At 38.0% G+C, this 25,684-nt stretch overlaps 4 protein-coding genes and 1 pseudogene across 4 annotated transcripts in view; all 5 read right to left on the bottom strand.

The window, feature by feature from the left end:
* Positions 1 to 6,676: 6,676 nt before the first annotated feature.
* LOC140921648 (uncharacterized) overlaps positions 6,677 to 25,684 on the bottom strand; it is a 216,262-nt gene continuing 197,254 nt past the window's right edge. The window contains exon 17 of the mRNA XM_073371657.1: positions 6,677 to 6,697. The gene's annotated coding sequence lies outside the window, so the exon portion shown is untranslated. The remainder of the gene's footprint in view (positions 6,698 to 25,684) is intronic.
* LOC140921601 (uncharacterized) overlaps positions 6,686 to 25,684 on the bottom strand; it is a 117,940-nt gene continuing 98,941 nt past the window's right edge. The window contains exon 17 of the mRNA XM_073371607.1: positions 6,686 to 7,112. Coding sequence (XP_073227708.1) covers positions 6,769 to 7,112 — 344 coding nt within the window. The 3' untranslated portion in view covers positions 6,686 to 6,768. The remainder of the gene's footprint in view (positions 7,113 to 25,684) is intronic.
* LOC140953137 (uncharacterized) lies at positions 7,480 to 19,388 on the bottom strand. Its single transcript, XM_073402909.1, has 5 exons — positions 19,301 to 19,388; positions 18,261 to 18,635; positions 16,055 to 16,195; positions 8,468 to 8,707; positions 7,480 to 7,568 (listed from the first exon to the last, which is right to left on the bottom strand). The coding sequence occupies exons 1-5, from the start codon at positions 19,386 to 19,388 to the stop codon at positions 7,480 to 7,482; spliced, it is 933 nt and encodes a 310-aa protein (XP_073259010.1).
* LOC140952195 (uncharacterized) lies at positions 21,608 to 23,263 on the bottom strand (annotated as a pseudogene).
* The window catches only part of LOC140921885 (uncharacterized), an 822-nt gene continuing 664 nt past the window's right edge, over positions 25,527 to 25,684 (bottom strand). The window contains exon 1 of the mRNA XM_073371886.1: positions 25,527 to 25,684. This exon is cut by the window's right edge and continues 664 nt beyond it. Within this exon, the coding sequence (XP_073227987.1) occupies positions 25,597 to 25,684 (88 nt within the window). The 3' untranslated portion in view covers positions 25,527 to 25,596.

The following is a 25,684-nucleotide window of genomic DNA, read 5'->3' as shown; positions in this document are numbered from 1 at the left end:
TTCAGGCACGTTTTCAAAGACAATTAAAATTTCTTTAATTTTAAAAGCGCTTCGTTTTCTACAGATAACAGCCGAACATGAACTATTAAACTGTTCATGATACGGCCACTAAAATTACGAAGAATGATACGATATACTCAACATTTCCAACATCTTAGTCTAACTTGATTGACACAATGAAGTAATTTGACGTCACTATGATACGGTCAGTTTCCTTTGTCCCTGGGGAAGGCCCCTACATTTCCTTTACATTCATACACACTGAAATGAGGTCCTGTTAGGGCAGGAGCACAGCTAGTTAGGGTAAATTCTGACAAGCGCCATGGCCTTGGAACAGCGATATTGAACGGAAATGGCGACAAACGACACAAAGATGATGGGTTGAAACTGTGACAGCGATATGGCTTCCTCCTCAATACGTAAAAGAACTGCTGGTTTTGAAATTCATACTAGGGACGTACGTAACCCTCCTGAAGCCCTAATTGGGCCTCTTAAATGTAATGTAGACACTCGTTAATGCAGACAACAGACACATGATTCTTGCCCATTAACCAAGAAATTCTCGTAGAAAGCCAACCTCACTAATGCGTGCACTTCACTCTCATTTACGTACAGTAAAAAGGCTTTCCTTTTTCAATATACCGTAAAGTTCCGAAAATAAGCCCCTCCATGTATAAGCCCCTCCAAATATAAGCCCCCCAAACTCGTAGCGCAAGAAACCCTCCGTTAAATCGCCGCTCCATATATATGCCCCCCAAGGGCTTGTACTTGGAAATTGCCCGCAAATACAAAGTAAAACAAAGCAAAAAAAAAAAAAAAATTTACTTCCAACTATAAGGCTAGCCCAATCGATTTTGAAACGCAAATTTCCCTCAGTAGATAATATAAGCCCCTCCGAATATAAGCCCCTCCAAATATAAGCCCCTCAAAGAGGGCCTTTGAAAAATCTAAACCCCGGGGCTTATTTTCGGAATTTTACGGTATTCTGAGTGTTTTTACGTAATGACGGTTTTTTAAAAGTTAGGAGATGTTCGATTTGACGATGCTAATGTTTCGTGTTATTATTTTGGTATTTTGCTCAAATAATGGGTGTACTATTAAATTAAATAACATTATTGCTTAATACCGACACCTCGTTAATACCGGTTAGAAAATTACCTGCGTCAGACAGTGATAACTACACGAAAAGAGGTTTCATGCTGTTCTATCAGTTTATCTGTAGAACTTTAAAGTAAAAAAATTTCAAAATAAACACCGAAAATGTATTGTCGCGCAAAGAATGGAAATCAAATGTCCCTTTTGATAAAATAGGCACACGGAAATTATGTTTACGAGTTTGTTTGGATTAAAGTGTAAATTATAATTAACGTAATTTTGTCAAATTAATCGAAACTTCTGTATTTTCGTTAAAATCTATATAATTAACGCTTCAGGTAAAATTTGTTTCGTAGTGTTCAGCAGCTAAATAATATCAATGGGATTTGAAAGGAAACCGCGGAGGAAGCAAGATGAGCAGATACCTTCAAAATTCAAAATGCTATACAATTATGTAAGCCTTAACAACACCACTGCGTGAAAATCATTACACTTTGATAAAGACGTTGTCTTTGTAATGTTGAATTTAATGGGCCACTACCCTACAAACGTCTCAATAAGTTTTTTTTTTTTAATTTCTAAAAAGTCATTAGCGGGAAATTACTAAACTCTTGTGACTTTTGTTTTACCTTTTCAAAGTAATCGACGTCATCCATTGCAACATGGTTATTGCAGTGAGATTAACATGATGAATGATCTCTCTTGGAACTTTCTTTGATTACATTGCCCTCTTAACAAGTGAAAAGTTGACATTACGGGTAAGCTTGAGAGACAAGGCAGGTGAAATAAGGTACACTAAGCAAATATTGGCGATTGAGACAAACTGGATAAAAGCAGAGTTTAGGTTTTAATGAAAATGCGTGTTATTGACCACTCCTCCGAAAGCAGATGGCCAAATATTAAATAATAAGACAAGAAATAACAAACGCTCATCACTTCAAGCTCAGTTTGGGAGTCTCTTGATACGCTACAAGTCCTGGTAAGCCTCAAAGCGAAGTGAAAACACTCCTCGGTGCCTCGTGAAGGAAAAAAATTTGAATTATTGGTTGTTGTAGGAGCTTGGAAATGCCAGGCCCTTCCATCAAATCTGTGAACAGTACAAGCGCCTGAAATGTAGGAGATTAACACAAGAAGGCGACTTTGTAAAGGAGACAAAAATAACTGCTTTCGTTTTTCTCAAGTTGTTGTCTATGTTGGGCAAAGCTTTGTTAATCGCCGCCTTGTACAAAAACGCTAATCAAAGAATTAGGACTCCAAATAATTACTTCATCTTGAACATGGCCACCAGTGGCTTATCACGGGAGTCGCAGGCGAGCTGCTTAGCCGATTATCACAGTTTACTGTTCAAATGTCAGTCTTAGTCTCCACTGCAAGTTTGCTTGTGACTGCTTTGGATCGTTTTTTCCTGGTGTTTTATCCACTCAAGAGAATAATAACAATTCGTATCGCCCGGTTTCTGATTGGCGTCATTTGGATTTTTGCGATCGGGTTCACGGTGCTGTTATTCAAAATGACATTTATTATTCTGCTACCCTGTAGTAGTATAAGGGAAAGTTCATTTAATATGACAAGGGGGGGGGGGGGGGGGGGATGAAGATATTGAAACTCGAAGCTTGAAATTTTAGCAGTCCCCCTCGCTAGCGGTTCAATTTTTTAGGAGCCCCCTCCTTGGTAGTCGAAAAATTTCAGAGGCCCCCCCCCCCCCCCCCTCCCCCTCCTCCTTCAATTCCTTTGCTCCCCTGAAAAAAGATCGCTAGACTGTATTAAATATATTTACCGTTATTGTCTTCAATGGTTTATACTATGACAAACTTGAGATACAGTTGTGATACAATTTTCTAAAGCATTTTTGGGATGAACAAGAGTGTAATAATTACTGAGACTACATTTGTTATATCTGTAAACCACGTGATATAGCTGAGTTGCACAGGTCATTAAATTGTTGAGTTGAAAACCATCCGATCTGTATGATGATGTCATGTGTCAGTTTTGAAGTATACAAATTTTCGGAGCCCCCCCTCCTAGCGCAACAATTTTTTCAGAGCCCCCCCTTCGGGTGTCTAAAAATTTTCGGAGCCCCCCCTCAATATCTTCATCCCCCCCCCCCCCCTTGTCATATTAAATGAACTTTCCCTAACTGCCTATCATTGCAACATACTCATCTACGCTGCGATTGGATTCAAACTAAAACACGCCATAGCACCCGGCAACCAACTCCCGTCAAATAAACATCGACGGGTACAGATGAACCGCAAGATATTAGCAATGCTTGTCAGTGTTGTTGCTGTGCTAATCGTTTGTCGTTTTCCGTTGATTTTTGGAACGATGGCTTGTTTCTCTGGCTTAAAAACTGCCTGCTCTTGGAACTTTCTGTTCCTTGGCTGGTTTCTGGTATGTTTTATCAGTGGAATTAATCCTTGGATATATTTCATCTTTAATGAGCAATTCTTTCAGGGTGCGAAATTACTGCTTCAGAAGCTACTTCCGCGTTGTTTTAAAGTCAAAAATGAAGTGGAAATGTTGGAATCGACTGGACGTCAAATCAAAACGCGCACACCACAAACACACGAGAGTAGCCACGCGTGGAGTTCTTGGTACAGTCCAGCGAACAAATAACTCAATAAAAATGTTTTACCTTGACAGCAACATGCACATTTTCCAGTTTCTTGTCTTTGCGTCACTTAGACAGGGCTGAATAACGTACTACTCATGTCCGTGACATCACTTGTCTTACCAAGCGTAGCCCGTGCAGCGAAGCACTTCTTGCGAAGTGAAATTTATGCATCTGAGCGGACCATCTTCGACCATCTGTTAAACTCATATTTGTGAATGCCAACGAAGGAGGAATTTTACGAATACGTTAGAAATGCAACTCATGGAAAGAAATGTTATGTGACCTATTTTCTGGGATTGATAGATTTTCTTACCCCATGATGCCTCGCTGCGCGCGCTTTGCGCGCGTGAGCTCCGCAAAAAGTGATTTAAATGACACATGGGTATCCAACGACCATTTTTGTTTTTAAATTCGTCAAAAGTGTCTGAGATGTTTTTCTCTTTGATTTAGAAGCCTGTTTGGTTAATTTGAAGCTGCCCTTAACACTTTTGATCTGTTCCGATGTCTTAACGGTACTTTGGTCGTCTCGAACGTTTTAGATGGTTATCCTGATGGGTGCGGAAGACTAAGTTTGAGGACATGGAGTAACAGTCCTTTCAAAAGCGACGTCTTGTTATACCGAAATTTTCAGAAGATTTTTTTTTGTAACAATAATCACGATATCTTGGAAATAAAATATGAACTGTCAAAAATCTCTGAAAATCGTAGGAAAGTTAGTAAAAAGAGACTTCGCATATCTTAGGTGAGTTTAACAATTATTCAGAAATTTTTAGCCTTTCTGGAGCTTTCGAGGTAGTATCAATTTGCTCTTTGTAACAGTTATTTTGCAGCATCAAGTCATTATAAGGTGTCCCTGTAATGAGATGTAGTCTAACTTCGTGCCATTGCGCATTTCTTGAAGCCACCTGAGCCGCTAATGACATACAGCAGGCAGTTGACCAAAAATGGTCATACCAGTCGATTGAGGAGCTCACTTTTTACTTAATTTTGTTTTGGCTGATTGCCGCACTACAATTGACTGCCATCAAAAAAATTGTTCAACTTCCTTTTGAAGACGGAAGGCCTTGTACGCAAGTTTTTCCTCTCGTGTCAGGTATTTCGCAAACCAGAACGCTCTCCATTCTTGGTGTAACTTTCCAGGAAGAATGCCGATTTACTACACGTAGGGCATAAGCTAATTAAAGTTAACCGATGTCTTTTTATACTGAGGTCGTTAAGGAAGGAGTCAGAGTTATACTCTGTCAGAATTAGACCATCTGTTTCAAAGGTTTTATCCCTCATTTGACCTTCGTTGAGGGTAAAAGACGGAATGAGTTTGCGGAATGGATTGTGGCATGGCTTGCGGAATGACATAATTATGCGAAATGTAATATATGCAAAATGACTAAAAGAAATAAATTAAACTGAAAAGTGTACCCTTTTTTGGCTTCAATCAATTTGCAAAAGCAGCGACTTTTTTTAACGTTGCGGGCTCGACTACGATGAGAACAAAAAAGCCACAAAGATATGTATTAAATCGAACACTCCTGCTATGAACAGGGACGAGGGGGCCTATCGGCTTTCTCCCATATGGATACAAGTGATCTCCAGAGTGTCTACAGAGTGACTTTGCGCGTTTATCGCAATAATTAACACCTTCAGAAGCCTATTTAAGGCTTCTGACACTTTAAATGTTTTCCAAGTTTTGATAAAGATGGCTGACAGTCATCGAAACTGTCAGCATCATTAAGACGTTAAGACTGGCTATGTTTTGAGAACATTTAAATCGATATAACTTCACTAGCCTGATGAATTTCTTCAAGAATTCTAGAAGTTATTTCCTCCATAATCCTCTTGAACTTCAACGTGCCGCTCTGCCTCGTTGGTTTGAGCCAGCAAAGTGGTTGCCCCTTCAAACAGAGGTACCCAACGAGAATATAGTTCAAAACCACTTAAACATAACATTGTTAAACGTATTTTACTATGCAAACGGTAGATACAGGTATATTTTTATCCCCTACAAATTTTTCATCTGTTCGGATTTCCTAGCTGAAATAAAGACTACTGATCCGAAAATTTTAGGGATCAAAACTTACCTTTTCGAAAATTTCAGAAAAAAAGCTGCCGAAAATTCTACGTGACCTTTTCAAAGTCAAAATCCGTTAAAAATGGGCAATTATACCATTTTTTAGATGTTCGAAAATCCTAGGAGAGGCAGGCAAGCAAGAAATTTTACAAGAAATGTTCCTAAAATTCTAGATCTCAATTAAATCATCTTCCGAACAGATATTTTCCGAAAATTGACCTTGGGTGCCCCTGTTCAAATTTGTGCCAAAAAATCGCCTGCCAAAAAAAAGGCGAGGCAGAGACGCGCGTAATACTATGTTTTTCTGTTTAACATATTTCTTTGTGCTAATAATTATGTCATTCCGCAAGCCATGCCACATGCCATTCCGAAAACTCATTCCGCCTTTTACCCTCACCGTTTGACCTATGGTCTATCGATCTACGGTGCTGTTAATGCAGGTCACTATAATCCTTTAATTAGGATTTGCCCAAATGAAATTTTTTCTTTGCTGGTAGAACTAATTCCATGCTCATAGACTTTCTAAAAATTTTTCGAGTTACATAAGTTTCAGCCGTAGCACCACAGTAGAGGAATATCATCATATTGACCTAGCGCTTGCACCAGTGGTTATCAAATATCAATTCAATAGTCTTTCGTGGTCAAGAAAAACAGGTACAACATAAAACGAAAAGTGCAAAATAATGTAGGCTTAACATTCCAAAATGACTAGACAGCGCGATAAAAAAACGCAAAAGGTGTATATTTTGCAAATCATACGAGGAGAAATGTTTGAAATGAAATAAGAACATTTGGTTATATTGAAGATCAGGTTAATATATAAGGTGGTACAAGTTTTGTACTGTAACTGTTACAGGCCTCAATATTAAATTAACAAATTAAAATGTATTCCTTTTTTTATTGCGTGGTTTATATAAAAAAAATATTATCCTGACTTAATCAGTGTAATATCAGCTGACTATCAAGTTCAAAGCTGAAAACGATGCCACAGTTTTTAGGTTGTCTCGTAAAATGTTTCTACTTCGTCTGGGGTAAACTGATTAGTGCCTGCCAGAAATGTCTTGGTAAAGGTGCTTCCAAGGCTGTACCCACTCGGTGCGCTGTAAGTGTAACCAAGGTTAGCATTGGAATTGCTACTGGATGACGCGTAGTCGGCAATGACAATGTCATGGCCTCCTCCGAATGCAGGTCCACGATCCGAGCAGGCGTATATGGAGTATCCGTAATAAGTTGCACTATATGTTCCTGTCTGAGGCAGTTTCACGGGCGCCCATCCTGGCTTGTTAACCAGCGAGAAAAGGAATGCCTGGGAATCATATCGATACTGGCAACTGGAACCTGTTGGGAAAATAAGAAATAAAAAGGATGATCAATGGACAGACTTTGTTCAAAAATTCGAAATCATACAGACAAGAAAATATACTGATACTGCTAGTTGTAGTTTAACTCCCTTTAAAGTAGCAAAGATACCAGTCTCGTGAAAAGTGTTTACTTTTGAAGGAATAATTATAAAATGGTACTTATCTGAAAAGCTAAAAGCCAGTTAGAGGCACCCCGATACAAGAACTTGAATTTTTCAGTTGTTGTTTACTACTACAGCCGAGTGGAACCTCGACATAATGAACCTCTGTATGACGAATTCCTTGATGTAACTAACCCCTATGGTAAAATATATGGAAAAGAATCTCGATAAAACGAAGCCTGGTTATATAGCAAACGAATCGGTCGGTCTCTTGATCCTATCCTTAAAACTCAATTCTTGAGGGGCCTTGTAAAAATGATTACGATGTAGAACTAAAATGAAAAATAAGGATAAAATTACTTACAAACTACAATATAAACTCTTAAAAGATACCATAAGATTCTAAATGAAAAGGATACAAAATGTATTTAAAAGATATAACATGAATTTACATAAATCACCTTTAAGTAATTGACTACAGCATTTAAAACATAAAATAGTTAAAAAAAGAACATTTAAAATCGTGGTTGTGCCTTGGCATCGACTGGACTCTTACAATAGGTGAGATAAAATCAGGAAAAGTAAGATTTCATGTTATTATTCAGGTTGATATAAGTATACGTAGCTTTGATCAAAATGCTCTCTCAGTTTATTTTTTGTGTAAACTATAACAACAAAAGACTAGCTAGATTACTAAGTGGTAATTTTTCCCCATCTAACTTGCACTTTTTACATACAGTTTTCATTTTAGTTCTAAGAGCCGGAAAGGGAAGCCTTAGGAACTTAAGATCATTTCACGATCGCGTTCTGGTCATTTTTATTGACTTTTTAAACTACAACGGCACTTGAGCGGAATATACTATGCATGGAAAACACTTTAGAGAGGAACAATTCTGGAAAGAAAATACGTCAGCACCGAATTTAATTGTCGGCGAATTCGCTGCACGAATACGACGTAAAACGTCCCAATTTTAGTTTTATGGGGTACGTGCATACAAAAGAACGATTTTCTTTTTTCTAATATTTGGTAGAGATTTTTCTAAATTAAACCCAGAAAAATTCACCTCCATTTGGCCAATTGACCGAAGTGGAATAAGGCCGACAAAGTTTGAAACAGCGTGAATGCGTTTTTTTAGTCCTCTTCGTGGTAAAAACATTTTCTACTTCAAATAATTCCTTAGACAATTTTACATGCTACTATGTCCAGTTTTAGAAAAACTAAACCACTTACCCCATGAGAGGCTTGTGTAGCCTCCAAATATGTATTTCCCGCCGACTCTTATGATTGTTACCGTTGGTCCTTTATTGTCACAACGGCTATGAAAAGTACTGACAGCCCAGCCGTCCACGGACGCACGCCAACAACGCTTCCATCGTGAAGATTTGCTCTGAGCAACTGGTTTGAGCCACGTGCTTAAATGAGTTAAGTAGTTAACATCATTTCCCACAATAGCGGAGTCTGTCAATCCTCCTACGAGATAAAAAAAAGGAAAAAGAAAAGAAAAAGGACAAGGGGCAGTAGTGATGTTGGAGTTACAAGGACACTTGACTTATGTCCTATTGAGACGTAAGAAAACTATCTGGAAATGCAAGACTTGCAAAATAAAATTTAGATAATTTTTACATTAAGTTCGAAATTCTACAAATATTATACATGTCATAAAGTATTCCTACACATTTCTCAGTTTTTGAACATCAGATGAAACTGCCATTCACTTGACATCTGACACATGGTGTTGCCTATTTTTATTTTAATTATGACCTTTTTGTTAGAAAATGAATATACTCATTAAGCTTCCTTGCAAGATTTCAGGTCCATTCCACAAATACATACAAATATCATATTTTTCTTGTTTGTTTTCACGAGACAAAATCTCTAGAATGATCCGTGTTAAGTTAAATTTACTTTCTTTACATTTTAACATTAAAATGCAGATTCTATATCTTTAACAAGTTACATTTTTTTGCGAATCGTGCCTAAAAATTAAAAATGTGAGTCAGAGTCTAACTTGCATAAAGAGCGAATGTGAGTCATGTACTACTGGTGTGGACCATTAGTACCAATTAGCCAGCCGTTGTTGGCACTGGACGAAAAAACGGATTTGCCTAAGTTTGCTAGTTGAGCAAATCTATTGTAAATTTAGGGTACTAATGTTGCTACTTATTTGTTCTTGGTGCAAATTTTGTTCGAAACTGAAAGTTTACTTTTCTGCAAGGGTGGCGTAAATGTGGAGTAAATATCAAGTTTACAGATATTTTGTTTCACTTTTGCTCCCCATAGTAAATTTGGTGTTTAGATTCAAATTTGCCGCCATTTTGTTCACTGTGTAAAAATCGAACGGCAAAAATGAATGTTTGCTTGATATTTTCTGGCATAGCAAAGTTACTGTGTAAATTTATGGTTACTAGAGGCGTAAATTTAAGCAAAATGTGATCAAAGAACTATCTTTACGACCACTTTAACCAACGTTTGCACATTTACCAAACTTCACAGTGTTATTTCACGCAAGTTTTGATTTTCCATTGCCCCGTTTCAATCACCATCATTCTTCTCAAGGTTTATCATATTACTTGCTGCAGCTGGTTATTTCGGGTAAGGCCATCCCCCCTTTTTTTTCGTTTAGCGTCGAATGCGTTTCCTGATATTGGGTCGGTGGCTCGGAAAAAAAAAGTATCACAAGAAGTCTCGGAATAGGAGGCCCTGACGTAAAACGTTACCATTTACAATTTGGGTGAACAAAATGCACAATATGTGAAAGGTTTGAACCCAGGAGTCATTTCAATAGTAGATTGCAGAGTTTCATCGTCCGGATGAATGTAGTCCTGAATGCACTCCGTCGCAAAATCAGCCGCCATGTTTGTTGTTTCCCAGGCTTCCAAGTGACTTTGGCACATGCGCGATTTGATTTACATTGTCACGTGCGGCTTTTGAACCAATAGAATAGTGTAAAATAAACTTTCGTTGAACAGTTCAAATTCACGCGGACTTCACAAGCGATACAGCGTTGCAAAACGAGTAGTTTTGTAATTTTCGGATAATAGAAAGCCTGTCTTTCTATTCAGCTGTTCTATTACGATTTATACCTTTGTTATTTTCGAGAGACAGTGATCAGTTGCGATATTCTCCACATAAAGTCTGTTTCCAAGTCATCAACTCAGCTGGATTGCAGAAAGGTATGTTCTTCTTGATATCGTGTTTAGTTTACTTACTTTGGTTTTCTAATAACTTTGCGTAAGCTTAAAACCTCAAAGATAAATCTTAAAATTTAAGATGCATGCACAGGTATGCCATTGATTGATTCCTTTTTGTTTACTGCAGAAATAACTGTACTCTTTGTTGCGCATCGTCTTCATTAATGGAATAATCTTAAGTAGCCAGATCTTGAGCTGTGCAGGCAAACATTTCTTTTACACCAATATAAGTCGGTGATGTGACCTTAGCATGTCCATAATTCAGTAATTTGGCTTGTTGTACAGCTGAGTTTATATGTTAGATCTTTGGGGTTACTGTACTTTTCAGGTGACAGCACTTGACAAAGCAGTGGTCACTATAATTTATTATTTAATATTCTACTACATTTCAAATGACAAATGATTTTCCTTTTGAAATTTTTACAGTCAAAAACTCTTGTTTTACATCTATACATAATTATGGTTCAGTGATATGGTGAAATCTTAATTTGGTTCATTTTGCAAGTGGCGGCATAAGTTTGCCAGATCTTGAAGCATATGTGTCATTCTGAGTGACCATTGTATTATTGTTCCACATTTAAATGACAAGTGATTCTTATTTCATAAATTGTACCATCCAAAACTCTTATGGTTTATACCTATGGTTCAGTGATACTGTGAGATCTTAATTTTGGTTCATTTTGCGAGTGACGGCACTTGCCAGATCTTGAAGCCTACAGTATGTGTCATTCTGAGTGACCACCTTATTATTGTTCCACATTTAAATGACAAGTGATTCTTCTTTCATAAATTGTACCATCCAAAACTCTTATGGTTTATACATATGGTTCAGTGATATTGTGAGATCTTAATTTTGGCTCATTTTGCGAGTGACGGCATATGCCAGATCTTGAAGCCTATGTGTCATTCTGAGTGACCACCGTATTATTGTTCCACATTTAAATGACAAGTGATTCTTCTTTTATAAATTGTACCATCCAAAACTCTTATGGTTTATACATATGGTTCAGTGATATTGTGAGATCTTAATTTTGGCTCATTTTGCGAGTGACGGCATATGCCAGATCTTGAAGCCTATGTGTCATTCTGAGTGACCACCGTATTATTGTTCCACATTTAAATGACAAGTGATTCTTCTTTCATAAATTGTACCATCCAAAACTCTTATGGTTTATACATATGGTTCAGTGATATTGTGAGATCTTAATTTTGGTTCATTTTGCGAGTGAAGCGTATGTGTCATTCTGAGTGACCACTGTATTATTGTTCCACATTTAAATGACAAGTGATTCTTCTTTCATAAATTGTACCATCCAAAACTCTTATGGTTTATACATATGGTTCAGTGATATTGTGAGATCTTAATTTTGGTTCATTTTGCGAGTGATGGCGTATGCCAGATCTTGAAGCCTATGTGTCATTCTGAGTGATCACCGTATTATTGTTCTACATTTAAATGACAAGTGATTCTTCTTTCATAAATTGTACCATCCAAAACTCTTATGCTTTATAAATATGGTTCAGTGATATTGTGAGATCTTAATTTTGGCTCAATTTTGCGAATGACAGCACTTGCCAGATCTTGAAGCATAAGTGTCATTCCAAGTGACCACTGTATTACTGTTCCACATTTTAAATGACAATACCTCATTATTTATACCTTTTGTACAGCTCAATGATGTTGAGGGATCTTTGTTAGTTCATTTTGCGAGTAAATGCTTTGGCTTTATCATGCCAAATAACCACAATTAGTTAATTATTGTTCTAAGCAACATGTCGGTTGCCTTAATGTTACGTTTCTCAGGTTCTGACTGGTTTTACGGTTTATGTGTACAGTTGAGTCATGGCTATGCTCTGTTAGAGCCTGGTGACCTGTGGGACACTATCAGTTCTACTCTTGAATGACAGGGGAATTAATTTATTTCAGTTTTTATTTACACTTAAAAGAGTCTTAATGAAACAAATGCAGATTCAACAGAAAGAGGCATTTCTGCTCTCTACTTTAACACCTGTTCCAAAAAACATATTATATATTTAATGAAAAAGTTAGTAGGAATAAAGTGCAGGGAGAAATTTTTCTCACAAATATCCTCAAACTGTTCCTTTGATTAAGAGAGTGTTTTCAGCTTTTAGCATCGTGTCATTGTTCTGCAACCCAATCATTTACACTGAGTATGAGCAGTACATGCTTGTTTACCAACTGTGGGTTACTTGTTGGCTGCTAAATCATGGCTCTTCACTTTTCTTTCAGAAAAAAAATTAAAGGGCCAATATGCTCTGAGGGAGTCAACTAGCATCAGTTAGTCAGACAAGGACAAGTACCTTGCATGTATGTCCGTTGCATATATGTCATCAGAGGAGTCTTTGTCTGAAACAGCTGTATCAGAGTGGCATGAAGGTAATTCTTCAGGTTCAGATGAGGACCTCCCAAACAGGGAAAATCTCTGTGTAAGGCCACTTTTCTGGCAGAGCATTGAGGTTAATGGTTTAATGGCCCAGTTGGACCGCAAAGTTGCATGGTGTCAAAGCCAATGAAGTGAAAATAATGGTAATAGAACACACAGTGAGACCAGCATCAAACCAAGGAGCACCAGATGATGCTCCTGAGTTTGCTCTGGCACCCACCACTTACAATAAGTTCCACTTACAGTTAAGTTCCTAGAACCATATTTACTCAGTAGACAATTGCACAATTTTTTGAGTTTTGATGAAGACCTACAATGTAGTAAGTGAATATCCTTTGACACCCATGGGAAGGAGCCACGTTAAAACTAGGTAAATTACCAAATCTCAAAGTGATTTGTCACAATCCAATGAAGATCTTGCCTGTGTTGCAGACACTCTAAACCATCTGTATAGAGCATGCCGTCTGAGAATTAGTGCACAATATCATGTTTGAATCCCACAGGGTCACAAAGACATGCATGTATGTCAGCGTTTTGTGATTGGCTAGGTTCTTACGCTGTTTGTGATTAGTCCGATTTGAAATAAAGTGTTGACACAAAGTCACATAATCTCAATGACCTTTGTATGGTATGGTGGAGCCACAAACTTTCCCTTACCAGACAAATGTCTGCAAAATCTGCCATCTTTGCAGAGCTGTCCTTGTTAGTTTACACCGAATCACTCTGTAACTTGGCAACTTTACTGAATTTTAAAAACCTTCCATCTAGTAGCCTGTAAATGCAGCTGTATTTTCAGTCGTTGTGTCCATTCACCCAACATATGTAATTGGAGATACATCTGCATCCACTTTCCGCAGTGGTGACAGATCCTAAGGCTACCCTAAGCACTGCCTTAAAAAGTGCCACTCCGAGGACTAAATCTAGCCAATACACCCCATGGTAAAGTAATTACTGGACTCCAAATGCCATGATCCTATTTTGTTCTTGGCATATTTTATGAAAAAAGAGTGCAGTTATGTTTTATGCAAAAAAAAAAAAAAATACCGTGTGTGATAACAGTTTTTTGATAAGCATGGCTTAAATTTTAATCACCTGCATGTCAATAACAATAATAATGATGATGAATTAAAGAAGTTCTACAGAGCTTTCATAGTGTATAGATTGTGTTTGGATAATTTGGATATTAAATCAATCCAATACTGCAAGCAAAACAGCTGATCATGTGAATCAGAAAAAAATTGCTCAAATTTTTAGCAAATAATTTGATTTTAGTAAAAAAAATAAATGTAATAAATTATTTATGGTCATATAATAATACAAGAATTTCACCAAATCATATTATTTACAGTGATATAATAATAATAATAATAATAATAATAATAATAATAATAATAATAATAATAATACAAGTATTTAACCAAATCAGTGGATAGCAGATTTGCTTTCATAACTTGAAAAGCTTTTGGCTACCTATAGGATGGGAGTAAAATTGGGGTGTCATTTCACGCTAGTTTTAGAAGTTTAGCAGTAAATGAAGCACCTGTAAAATAAAATACATGTACATGCTAAAAAGGTGACAAAATTAACCTTATAAGTGTTTACTGCTGGGTAAAAATATATCAAAGTCGTACCCAAATCATAGAAATGCACAGAGCTTTCACATAGTAACTCATTTTATTTACAAGAAATATTTTTATATAACTGATTTGGTTAAAAATGAATCATACAGATGTATCTCCCCTTGGGGTAAGTGAATAGCACTAGGTACACTATATAATACTATTCACTACCTATTTTGGGTAGTGGATAATATTTATCAGATGAAAACAAGTTCTTATAAATAATAATTAAAGAAATATCGCTTATCATAATAATTTGAGGCTAATTTTATTTCCTGTGGTTGATATTCTGTCCATTAGTAAGGATGTCACATCTACATTGGGAGTGATGTGTACGTGTTGTCATCGTATGTCAACCATTTGCCAATAGTATCAATTGAATCTAGAAAGAGTATATTTGAAGTATACCACTCAAATGGAGTTACGTTTTACCTGTACCAACCTTAGATAATTATGAATCAGCTAGTGTTGACTTGCACTTTCAAACCCAATGTACATTCTTATACATTTATGAAGTTAGATAGTTTCGCATTGTATGTGCTTTTTATTTAAAGGCATATATTTTGTGGTACATGGAGTGCCCTGCAGAGGCCAATGGAACTTTCTTTTAATTTATCTTACTTTTTATTGTACAGTGTATATTAAAGATAATAAAGTCATTTTATTCTTGAAATTTTGTTTGGTGTCTAAATTGTTTGTCAGTCATTTATGGTACCAAGTAAAAATAAGAAACATGTGGATAATGATGTTTTGATCAAATTTGCTATCTTGAGTGAAAGTGTAAAAAAGTGATATTTTAATCAACTTTGTTTACCTTACTTAAAGTATGGAAAACTGCTATCATGGCAATATTTGCCATCCTGAGCAAAGATACAGAACTGATATTTGATCAACTTTGCTACAATGGGGAAAAGTATGGGAAACTACTGTTTTGATCATATCTGCCATCCTGAGCAAAATTGAGAATAAAGTGGTATTTGGCCAAATTTGCTACCCTGAGCAAAACAGTGGCAAACGCCTATTTTGATCATATTTGCCACACTGAGCAAAGATAAGGAAGAAGTGATAATTTGACCTCATTTACTACACTGGGCGATACACAAATAAAGTGAATTTTTGCTCAGATTTACTATCCTGGGCAAAACTGTTGAAAAATGAGTTTTGGTCACTTTTGCTACATTGAGCAAAAATGTGGCAAATTACTACTTTGCCCGAATTTGCTTTAGAGAGCAAAAGCATTCAAAAATTCATCTTCGATCGCTTTTGCCCATTTGGGCAAAAACCTGGCAAATGTCAGTTTTGCTATCAAGTTTGACACCCCTGCAAATGCCTTGATAAAGTAAAGGTTATCCTTGTTTTTACACACGGGGCAAATTTGAGGCAAATTCGGCATTTACCACCTTTGCCACTAATGCAAAATTATGACAAAGTTGGTCCTATGTCATGTGGCAAAATTGAGCAAAATTAAGCAAATGTGGCATTTGCAGATGATTTGCTCCAAATTTGCTATAGAAGTAAATCCGTTTTTTCGTCCAGTGTGGGAAGAGGATGGAGACTGAGTTCGTCCATACGCCTAAACCAAGCCTACATAAGAACACCAACCTGCATAATTTAAGTTGCACTCAAAGCCATCCCCGATAAAACCTTGTTGAAGGTCAAAAGTGCAAGTGAAGGAACCGCGATTATTTGAACAGGTGGCAAAACGATGGCAATAATACTTGTCCCTGCTGCACTCATTCAGATCTATATAATACGAAAACATATATAAATTAATTTCTGCAGCCAGTTTCTCTTTAAGGGGGTGTTTACATGAGAAAACTCGCACCAGCGCGCGTTTGCATACCGGGATGACTTTTTGATTTCGTATCGCGTTTACATGATGACAGGGTCATTTCATATCTCGTACACTACATACTGATAAAATACACGTATGATTCAAAATCGCAAACATTACGAATGCCCTACCCGTTCCAGTCAACCGGCAGACCGATTTCAAACCGAAACGGGTGGTCGATTCATGTTTACAAGATACTGTTGCGAGATTTCGTACTGAAGTGAAATTCTCGGCCAGGTACAACAACCGGGGTGAACTCACGCCGGGGTGACATTTTGTGGTGGTACCATGTAAACAAATATAGAGTCGTGAGAGGGAACCGGAGTGAACTTGCGCCGGCGCGAAAGTCGCCCCGGCGTCATGTAAACAGCCCCTAACAGGGTATCAATGGGGTTAAGCGTCAGCCGTCAAACGGCCTAAACTGTAACCGTCAACCATCAAAAATGCAGATTGATATTTTTCGTCACAAGGTATTTTTATCTTGCTTTTTCTTAGTATTTCTTCTGATCGTCACGGACTTCTGGCTCCTGAAGCCCCCAGCTCCAAAATAGAAAACCCGAGTTCCCATGTTCTGAAAAACACTCCTTCTAGACATTACAAGACCTTAGAACTTGCTTATATCTGAAATTGTTTCGAAATTTTATAAGTGATAGGCCAAGAAGGCCGCCAAAACATGATAACAGTTTTAAACAGAAATTTATAGAGAAGTTAATATTTGCTAAAACTCTTGGACTAAATTTCCACTAAAAAAACGGCAACCGTCAAAAGCTCTAAAATTTAACCGTCAACCGTCAAAGCTACCACCCTGCAGTGAGACCCTCCTTTAAGCGGAAGAGAATTAAAATCTTAAATGAAGAGTTATTCAAAAGCTTAAAGTCTTTTAATCATTTATCCATCAGTTTACTCTCGCCTCATATAAGGGAATCTTATACAAGCTTGGATTCGGGATTTTACGCCGTGGATTCCGGATTCCCTATGCCATATTACGGATTCCAAAGCCCAGGCTTTCGGATTCTACTGCAAACGTTTACTGGATTCAGAGTTCCACAAGATAAAACTTCCAGGATTCGGAATCCGGAATCCCTCACATGGGGCGATCAATCATTGCGTTTCCTTTTTTTGTTACCACTTTCATCTATTTGCTCACCTGATTCAACCTATGTTTGTCTTGCGCAGTATCACAAGATATTCATATTATTTGTTCAGAGGTTGTCATCTGTATTGTTTTTGTTTGTTTCAACGGAGCGTCCGCGCGCGCTTTTCGCAGCGGAGGCCCATACCTATAGAAAATGGAAACCTATCCATGCCAGAAAATTTGGTTATGACGTCGGCGTACGCCCTGTGTCTGTCCATACAGACTCTGAGGGTAGGGCTAAAAACCTCAGCAGGTAGAGAAGGAAGTCTCAGACATATATGTGTTGCTGTTCTTTTCGACGAAAAATTAACTATTTTATGAACAACCAAAGGAATTGCTAGAGTAAAGATCTGGTGTGAAGTTTCTTGAGTTCGGCTTACAACAAAATTTTCAGAAATAAATTCCTAAGGCTTTACTTTTTGCTTGGTCACCCTTTTGGTCTCATTCCAGGAAAAACCTAGTCTCGCCGGAAGAAACAAAAAGTATACCTAATCAAAAGGGTAGTTTACACGTAGCAGTTTCTCGGTCGATTTCTCAAAGAAAACTTATACTTAACAAAAAAATGGCCCTAATTTACCATTCGGGTGGAAACCCTTTTTTAAAAAAATAAATAAATAAACTGTGAACTGGACGCAGTCAAAGAGTTCATGAATAACAACTAGCTTTTATAAAAGATTAAATTTCATGGTGTAGTGTGGTGGGAAGGGGGGGAGGGGTGGGTTTTGAAGAAGTATCAATTGATCCAATAATTTTTTTCCAAGACTATTACTGTGATCTATATATTATGGCTTATTTGTTAAACCAAAACCTTACGACTAAACATACATTAAAAAGCATACCTTTCTTACAAGTATACTGATGACAGTCGCTGCATTTCACGTCATTCCATTCGTATTTGTATTCAACACCAAGTGTATGCACACAATCCTCATCCCGAAAATTGTTTGGCTGGTTTTTGGCCCAAGCTGTAAAGTTCCCAGTACCACGATCTGCCCAAGTAAAGGAACCCTCCGTAAAAATATCATTCAATCCTAACCAGGATTTTGCTCCATTGTGAAGATGCTGTAAAAATACATTTTCTTCATTGTTTTGGACGTCAACAAGAACCGAATTTTCTTGTCGGCATTTATCCAGTGCTATGGTCCAATTTTGACAAGTCTTACTGGTGAAATAGCAAAAGCCGTTGAAATAGTTCCAGCCAGGATCACAGATATCTACAAAGTCAGACAAAGATGATAATTTTCAACTTTTGTTAATTTCCTTATGATATTGTTACTTTACTTTTGATAAATAATTGAATCCGTCGTCGTAATTTTTATGCCATCTATCATGAAACATTGTAATTGACGAGGCTTGATTAACATTAGGCCAGATAAAGTTTCCTTTAGGCCTCCTCGCCATTCTTACTCCATTTTTGTACCGTTTTTTTTTTTTTTTTAATTTGTTTAAAATTTTTTTTGTTCTTTTAATCACTTATCTGTGGCAATTAAGATGAATTGTTACTAAAGTACAAATAAATAAAAAATACCTAGATATATATTAACCTTAACGGCGCCTCAGTCGCAGTACTCTTGCAAGGTTGATACGAAAATAATCGCAAATAAAAACGTTTCCGGGGCATTTGGAGTGGTGCCACCCAGATGGAAGAAAGATCACTACGTGAAAGTGAGTTCGCAAGCAACAGAAACTTCTAACGTTTGTTCGATGCATGATGGTTTAAATTTGAGCAAAGTGTTGTCCTTCAGAAAAAAAAACACAGGTGAATCAAAAGACGAATTGTTTTCAGGTTAATCTGGTAAGAAATGTGATTTTCCCTCTTCGTTTGTCAAAACATACGGTAGACATACTCAATAAATGAAGACAGTAATAATTAACAGACCTGTGAGCACAGCATAACTGACGGATAAGGGGTCATATCTGGTCCCGTATAATTCCTTGACACAGGCTCTGAATCCAGAGGTATTCATGTTCTGCAAACATAGCACAATAACTGGGTTTACAGAGGGCAAGATACAGATTCTTTTAAAAATCTTTGTCTAGAATTATTGCTTTGAATATCGAAGAAGTCAAAAGACTGCAAAAAGATTCGGTAACGTCACTTGACGATGGTAATGGTCTGTGTGAATAGTTAACGCTTTTTAGGACCTCAAACTGGGTGAATGAAAAGGGGTTTAAACAGAGGTACCCAACGACGATTTCCTCCTAAATACATTCACAATTCTTTTTAGGCTATCCAGGGTACTTTTAGATCTTTAGAAATGAGTTTTAAGCGGCTCTATAATATTTGCATCTGTTCGATCTTCCTAGGGGAATTTGAGTCTTTTCGAATTAAAAGGGCTAAATCAGTATTACTTTTCAAAAAATTTTGGATGCGATTTTAAAATGTTTTACGCATTTTTGAATCCGAAAACTTTTAGGTTTCCTTTTTCTTCGAAAATTAGCCCAACAAGAGGAGTAAAATGTGATAAGGTAAACTTCAGTAATCGTAGGACATTTATTAGATAAGCTTCAAAAATTGCACCTGAATGGAACGGTCATCTAGAAATTTCTAATCGTCCTCAAGCAAAAGAAAACTCTAGGCAATATATTTGCTTCTCCGAACTTATAATTTAAAGAAAAAAGTCGTGGGGGGGGGGGGGGGGTGCCTCTGTTGAACACTTATGTCCAGGTTTGCACGCAGCGGCAAAAATTGCGATTTTTCGTGTGTTGCGAAAAATCGCAAGTCTAGCGATTTTTCGCGTTAGTTGCGATTTTTTACATTTCTTTGACCATCACGCCTCCTGAATTTAACCCATAGACGTCCGAGACTTTCAGGGTTTAGAGTGATTTTCTACATATAAACAATCCATAGGATTTCGTGAATCCATAATTGGTGTTACCAGGGAAATTGGTGCTGTTCTAAAAAACTGAAGGCTTGAGTTTTCTGGAAACGTCATTCTGACATGGTCATTTTGCTTCGTTGAACTATAATAACGGCTGAAGTTTGAATTCCACGCGATTTTTGGTACTTTCAAAGCCATATTTCATCTTTAGTGCCTGCCTGATGAGCATTAATAAGCTTGAGGGTAGCCAAGAGTCCACTTTGTCAAAGAAACGAGTAAGGTGATGAACATCGTTTACGAATTTTGCTTGTTGCTCGTGTAACTGGCATGGAAAAATAACGGCCGCTCCGAAACGAAGTAGCTTTGGGACTCGACTACTGATGAATTTCTTGACCCACCACGGCATATTTTAGAATTTACGACCACTGAAAATGACAACAAGCGCGAAATTTCCGTGGTAGTTCAGAGTGGCAGTAAATCTTATACAAATATGAAAAAAAAAAAAAAAAAAGAAAAACTTCTGGCTATTTCCTAGCATGCAGTTCAGTCATGATGTTGAAAATCGAGCCAAGGCCAGGCTGCACTAGAACAAAAAGCTATATTTCCAGGAAACAAAGAAGAACAAAAAAAGTCACTTCTAAGCTAGAACAAGGACTGAATTTTACCGTGAATGGTGACTTTTGTTTTTGCAACGATGATTTCTCAAAACAAAATCCTGAAGGCAAAACACAGGATTTGTGTCCTTTTTCTACGACGTTAAAAACGGTCATTATAATTTGCTCTTGTCCAAATTCAGAAGGTGATATTTTGCAAAAAGCGCATTTTTGCGTTTATTCAGGATATCCCTATTTGAAGGGCATTCTACCCAATGCTTATAGCTGACAGTTAATAAGGCAATGCTCGCGCGATTGAGAAAGTTGCAAGTTGCAGTGTAGTCTTGTACGGCCAGTTTGGCCGGCGGGGCCGTCAATGGTTAACGTTATTGAATTTTATTTTGATCACATGCTTTTCTTAGATATGGTGCAGTTTGCATTACACTGTATGTCGAAACAACAGGTAAGCTACACCTATATATGGCCTCCAGTCTGCCAGTCTGTTTAATTTCATCCTTCGTCGAGTTTTGGTTTGAAATTTGTTTACTAGGACGCATCTTTGTAATTTTGAATTTAATAGCCGACTACCGTACAAACGTCTCAATAATTTTTTTTTTTTTTTTTTTTCGGAAAAACCAAATATTCCATCAAAAAAGATTTTTTTTTTCTAAAAAGTCATTAGTGGGAAATTACTAGACTATTATGGCTTTTCTGCACTAACCTATATAAATATAAACACAAATGCAGCAAATCACTGAGAATATTGGATTATGGCCTGTGCGGTAACGCCATAACGCCACTTTATTGAAGAAAATGCAAACAACTAGTACAGAATAGAAATGAAAACGTCAAATAGAGTAAGCCGTGCCAGGGGGGCCAGAAAAAACCTAACCTAAAAAACCCCGTGGGGAAAAAGGGATAGGAAATCTGGGGCGGGCCAGGCACGACTTAAGTCCCCCGCCAAGACTACTAATAAACTAAATAATTGTAATAAACAAACGAAAACTAAATAGCAATAGTTTGAGCAACTTTTAAGCGATCACTAACGGTGTGCTTAATGTATCTGTTCTTTGAAGTGGCACATTTCCAGCCAGCATGCATATCTAGCAGATCAGCGGAAACACTCCGACAAGCAGGATTTGAGGCGGCACCAGAGTTTATACTGTGCGTGCCGTAAAGAGCAATGTCACCTACAAATGGTTTAACAAATTTTTTAAATTCGTCTCTTAGCGTTGAATATGAAACTCCTCTAGAAGCATGAAAACACTCCCTAGACTTAGTTTTAACGATTCGCCTAACGAGGGGCGAAGATTACTCACAAGTTGAAGGGAAAAGCTTAAGCAACCTTTCGGTGATAGAAACTGGGCAAGTAGCCTTATGAGACCTAGCTAGAAAGGACGTATGCCCTTCTCTGTACTGATCATTTTTGCGTTTAGGAATAAAAACTGACATGTACTCGTTGAAAATAGAGACATCTTTAACTGTCAAATTGCGAATTTCGTCCATATGAGAAAACCCAGCAAAGCCAACCAACAGGACGAAAAGAAAACGAATAACGGCAAGCGAACTACTAGAAATATAATATTCAGCGATCCTTAAAACTGTGTCAACGGATAAAGGCTCTTTGGGTTGAACAGGACGAGCAAGCTTCCTTCTTGCACCCTCCAAGGACGACTTAACAAGGGGGTGACCAGTAGGGCATTCTACAATACCGGCCAGACTATGACCCCACTTAATACCATAAACAACTGACTCTATAGGAAATATCCCCGTATTATTAGAAATAGAAACAGCAGTAAGTTCGCTGATAAAGAGAGCAATGTGCAGTGGCTTCGCTGGAATAACTGGAACGCCAAACTTAGAATCTGCCCATTCACGCCATCTGATCTAGCCAGATCTATACTTCTGCACGGTAGAGGGAGCCTTGGACTCAAACTGTAAATGGAGAAGGTCTGGAACAAGCTTGCGCAAGGATGGATCGGCCAAAGAATTCGCTTCACTCCAAATCCCGGATTGGAGAACATCTAAAAAATAAAATAAAAGTAGGCAGGAAAAGGCAAAACATTTAAAATTATAATACAGTAGAAAATATGATGCTGCATCATAATCATGCAGCACGGACAGTACCACAGCGTAAAAGCGACATGTAATGAGAAATAACGACAAACGGAAGCCGAACTGGCTGGGCCCAGCAATGCTGTAAAAAACAGTAAAAAATACAACAAAATAGCAAACATTCAATAAAACAAATGTAGAACAATAAAATAAAACAAAATAAGGCCAACTGACGGCGCCAAAACAGGCAAACTGCGTGGTGAAGCGGACATCGAACTCCGAGCCAAGAAGACGCTGCCAAATCAGGCAAAAAATACACCGCCAAATCAGGCAAAAATACGCTGCCAAAACAGGCAAAACAAAGCTGCCAAATCAGGCAAAAATACACTGCCAAAGCAGACACGATAACGGTGCCAAATCAGGCAAAAAAAAAAAAATAAAAAAAAAAAAAAAAAATAAATAAATAAATAAATAAATAATACCAAAACGAAGCTAACAAAAGATAAACCTAAAACACCGACAATAATGAGCTGTCAGGGGAGACAAAAATGGGAAAGCTCACCTAAAATCTATCCGCAAAGCTAACATTTTAAATTTCGGGCAGCCGCTGAACACCGACGGACGCGCTTTGTAAATCTGCTTCTGTCCTGAGGCCTCGTACCAAGTAACAGAGTTGAACCTCGGAAGCTGGGCATTGTAATAGGACAAAAACCGATCAATTGTGTGAGGGCCCCAATTTAGCGTCGACAAGTCGAAATATCGAGGGATTGATGGACCAGTCGTCTTTATCAATAAATCTGCTAAGAAGATCTGCTCTTTCATTAAGAGACCTAGGGATCCACTGGGCTTCGAGAACGATGCTGTTGGCAAGACAAAGATTGAAAATATCCATAGCCAGGGCCCGGAGGTGAGATTTGGAGCTGCCGATAGCAACTATTCTGGCGGCGGCCTGATTATCAGTGAAGATTTTAACTCTCTTGTGTTTCAGTTGAGCCACGTAAGAAAGCAACAAGTAAAAAATTGCTTTCAGCTCGCGAAACGTAGAGCTTTGGCCGATATCCTCGCTCTCCCACATGCCGCTAACGACGGAGCCGGAAATCCTCCGAACGCTACGTCACTAGCATCGGAAAATACAACGGTATGCGTAGCTAACGGTGGCCTAATAGAATAGCCGTTTAAGCAGTCGATGTTGCAATACCAAAATTTCAGTTCTTGTAAAAGGCTCGGAGGAAAATGAATTATGTCATCCCAAGCCGATCTGGTTTCAATGGCGAAGTACATTTGTCTGGTCAAAAGACGAGAAATTTGACCAACAGCTAACGCAGCTGAAATGATAGTGCCTGCTATTCTCGCTAACTCGCGAAATCAAGAGAATCCATCCTGAATCGCAGAATCTAGCAAGCCTTTAAGCTTGAGAACTTTCTTCTCGGGAATCCGGAAACACATTAAAATAGTATCAATAACGAAGCCTAGCCATTCGCCAATTTGAACTGGATCCCAGTGAGATTTTTCCTCGTTACAAAGAAGACCAAATGAAGAGAGCTCTTTACGTTGAATTAAGCTAGCTGCCACGGCAGAACATTTGTCTGGTCGACTCCCGAAACCATCGTCCAAAATATATGAAACTGTTGTGTCCCATAGAAGGCCAACGCCTAACTACCGGGTGCATTAACTTGGTAAAACAAAAGCAAGCGCTACTTAACCCGAAAGGCAGTACTGTAAAGGAAAAATATCTGACAACGCCAGAAAAAGGCCACGCGAAACCAAGGTACTTTTGGTGGTCGAGACAAATATCGACATGGTGGTAACCGGACTTAAGGTCCCAAGAGAAAAACCAGTGTCCTTCATCGAGAACTTGAGAAAGCGATCGTAAGTCCTCGTACTTGAATTTAGGTTTTACTAAATAATTGTTTACGTGTCTCAGATCGATAACCAGGCGAAGCTTCTTCCCAACAGCGACTGTCAAAGGATTAACACAATACGGGGGGAATTCGTGCTCAACAATGCAGCCGTTACTTAAAAGCTCGCTAATAGCATCAGCGACAAAATCCGGATGCTGAAGAGCTGATCTATTGTTCTTCAAAAAGCACTGCGAGGGGAACTCGGCAAACGGCAATCTGTAACCGCGCCTAATCATATCAAGGACAAAATCTGTTGCATCTAAAGTCTCGACCTAAAAGTTAAACGAAGATTGCAAGCGACCTTTCACGCCACTGCTTCCGCCTTTCGCACTAAACTCGTCGCCACAACAAGACAATAAATGAATTAAATCACACTCAACTTCATCACAGGTCGACGAGTCGCCATCTAGTCAATCGCGTCGAGAGCTACTCTTCGAAGAATCCGCAGGCTTCAAGCACGTGGAACTCAAATGACCAAAATCCCCGCACTGAAAAAAGGGGAACACATACAGAAAAACATGAAAATAAAATCCATAACATAAAAATAAAAGAACAGTGTTGTAGCGTGTGGCGTTGCAGACCCGAAGGAAGAACATACTGACTGACAACAACTTATATATGAAACACAATTAACACGTATTACGTAACTACTGAACACTTCATTGAAAAACACAATGAAAAAACCAAATTCGGAACGTGCAGAAAACAAATATCTGCTAAACTTCGTACCGCAGATATTTTGATATTCTGCACTAACCTATATAAATATAAACACAAATGCAGCAAATCACTGAGAATATTGGATTATGGCCTGTGCGGTAACGCCATAATCGACGAAGAAAGAAACAAAGATAGTAAAGCGAAAAAGTGCTGGGTACTTATCTTAAAACAG

The sequence above is a fragment of the Porites lutea genome, chromosome 1 (genome assembly GCF_958299795.1).
Source record: "Porites lutea chromosome 1, jaPorLute2.1, whole genome shotgun sequence".
NCBI lineage: Eukaryota > Metazoa > Cnidaria > Anthozoa > Scleractinia > Poritidae > Porites > Porites lutea.
The sequence above is the reverse complement of the archived record's forward strand: the minus strand, read 5'-3'. Positions and strand labels throughout refer to the sequence as shown.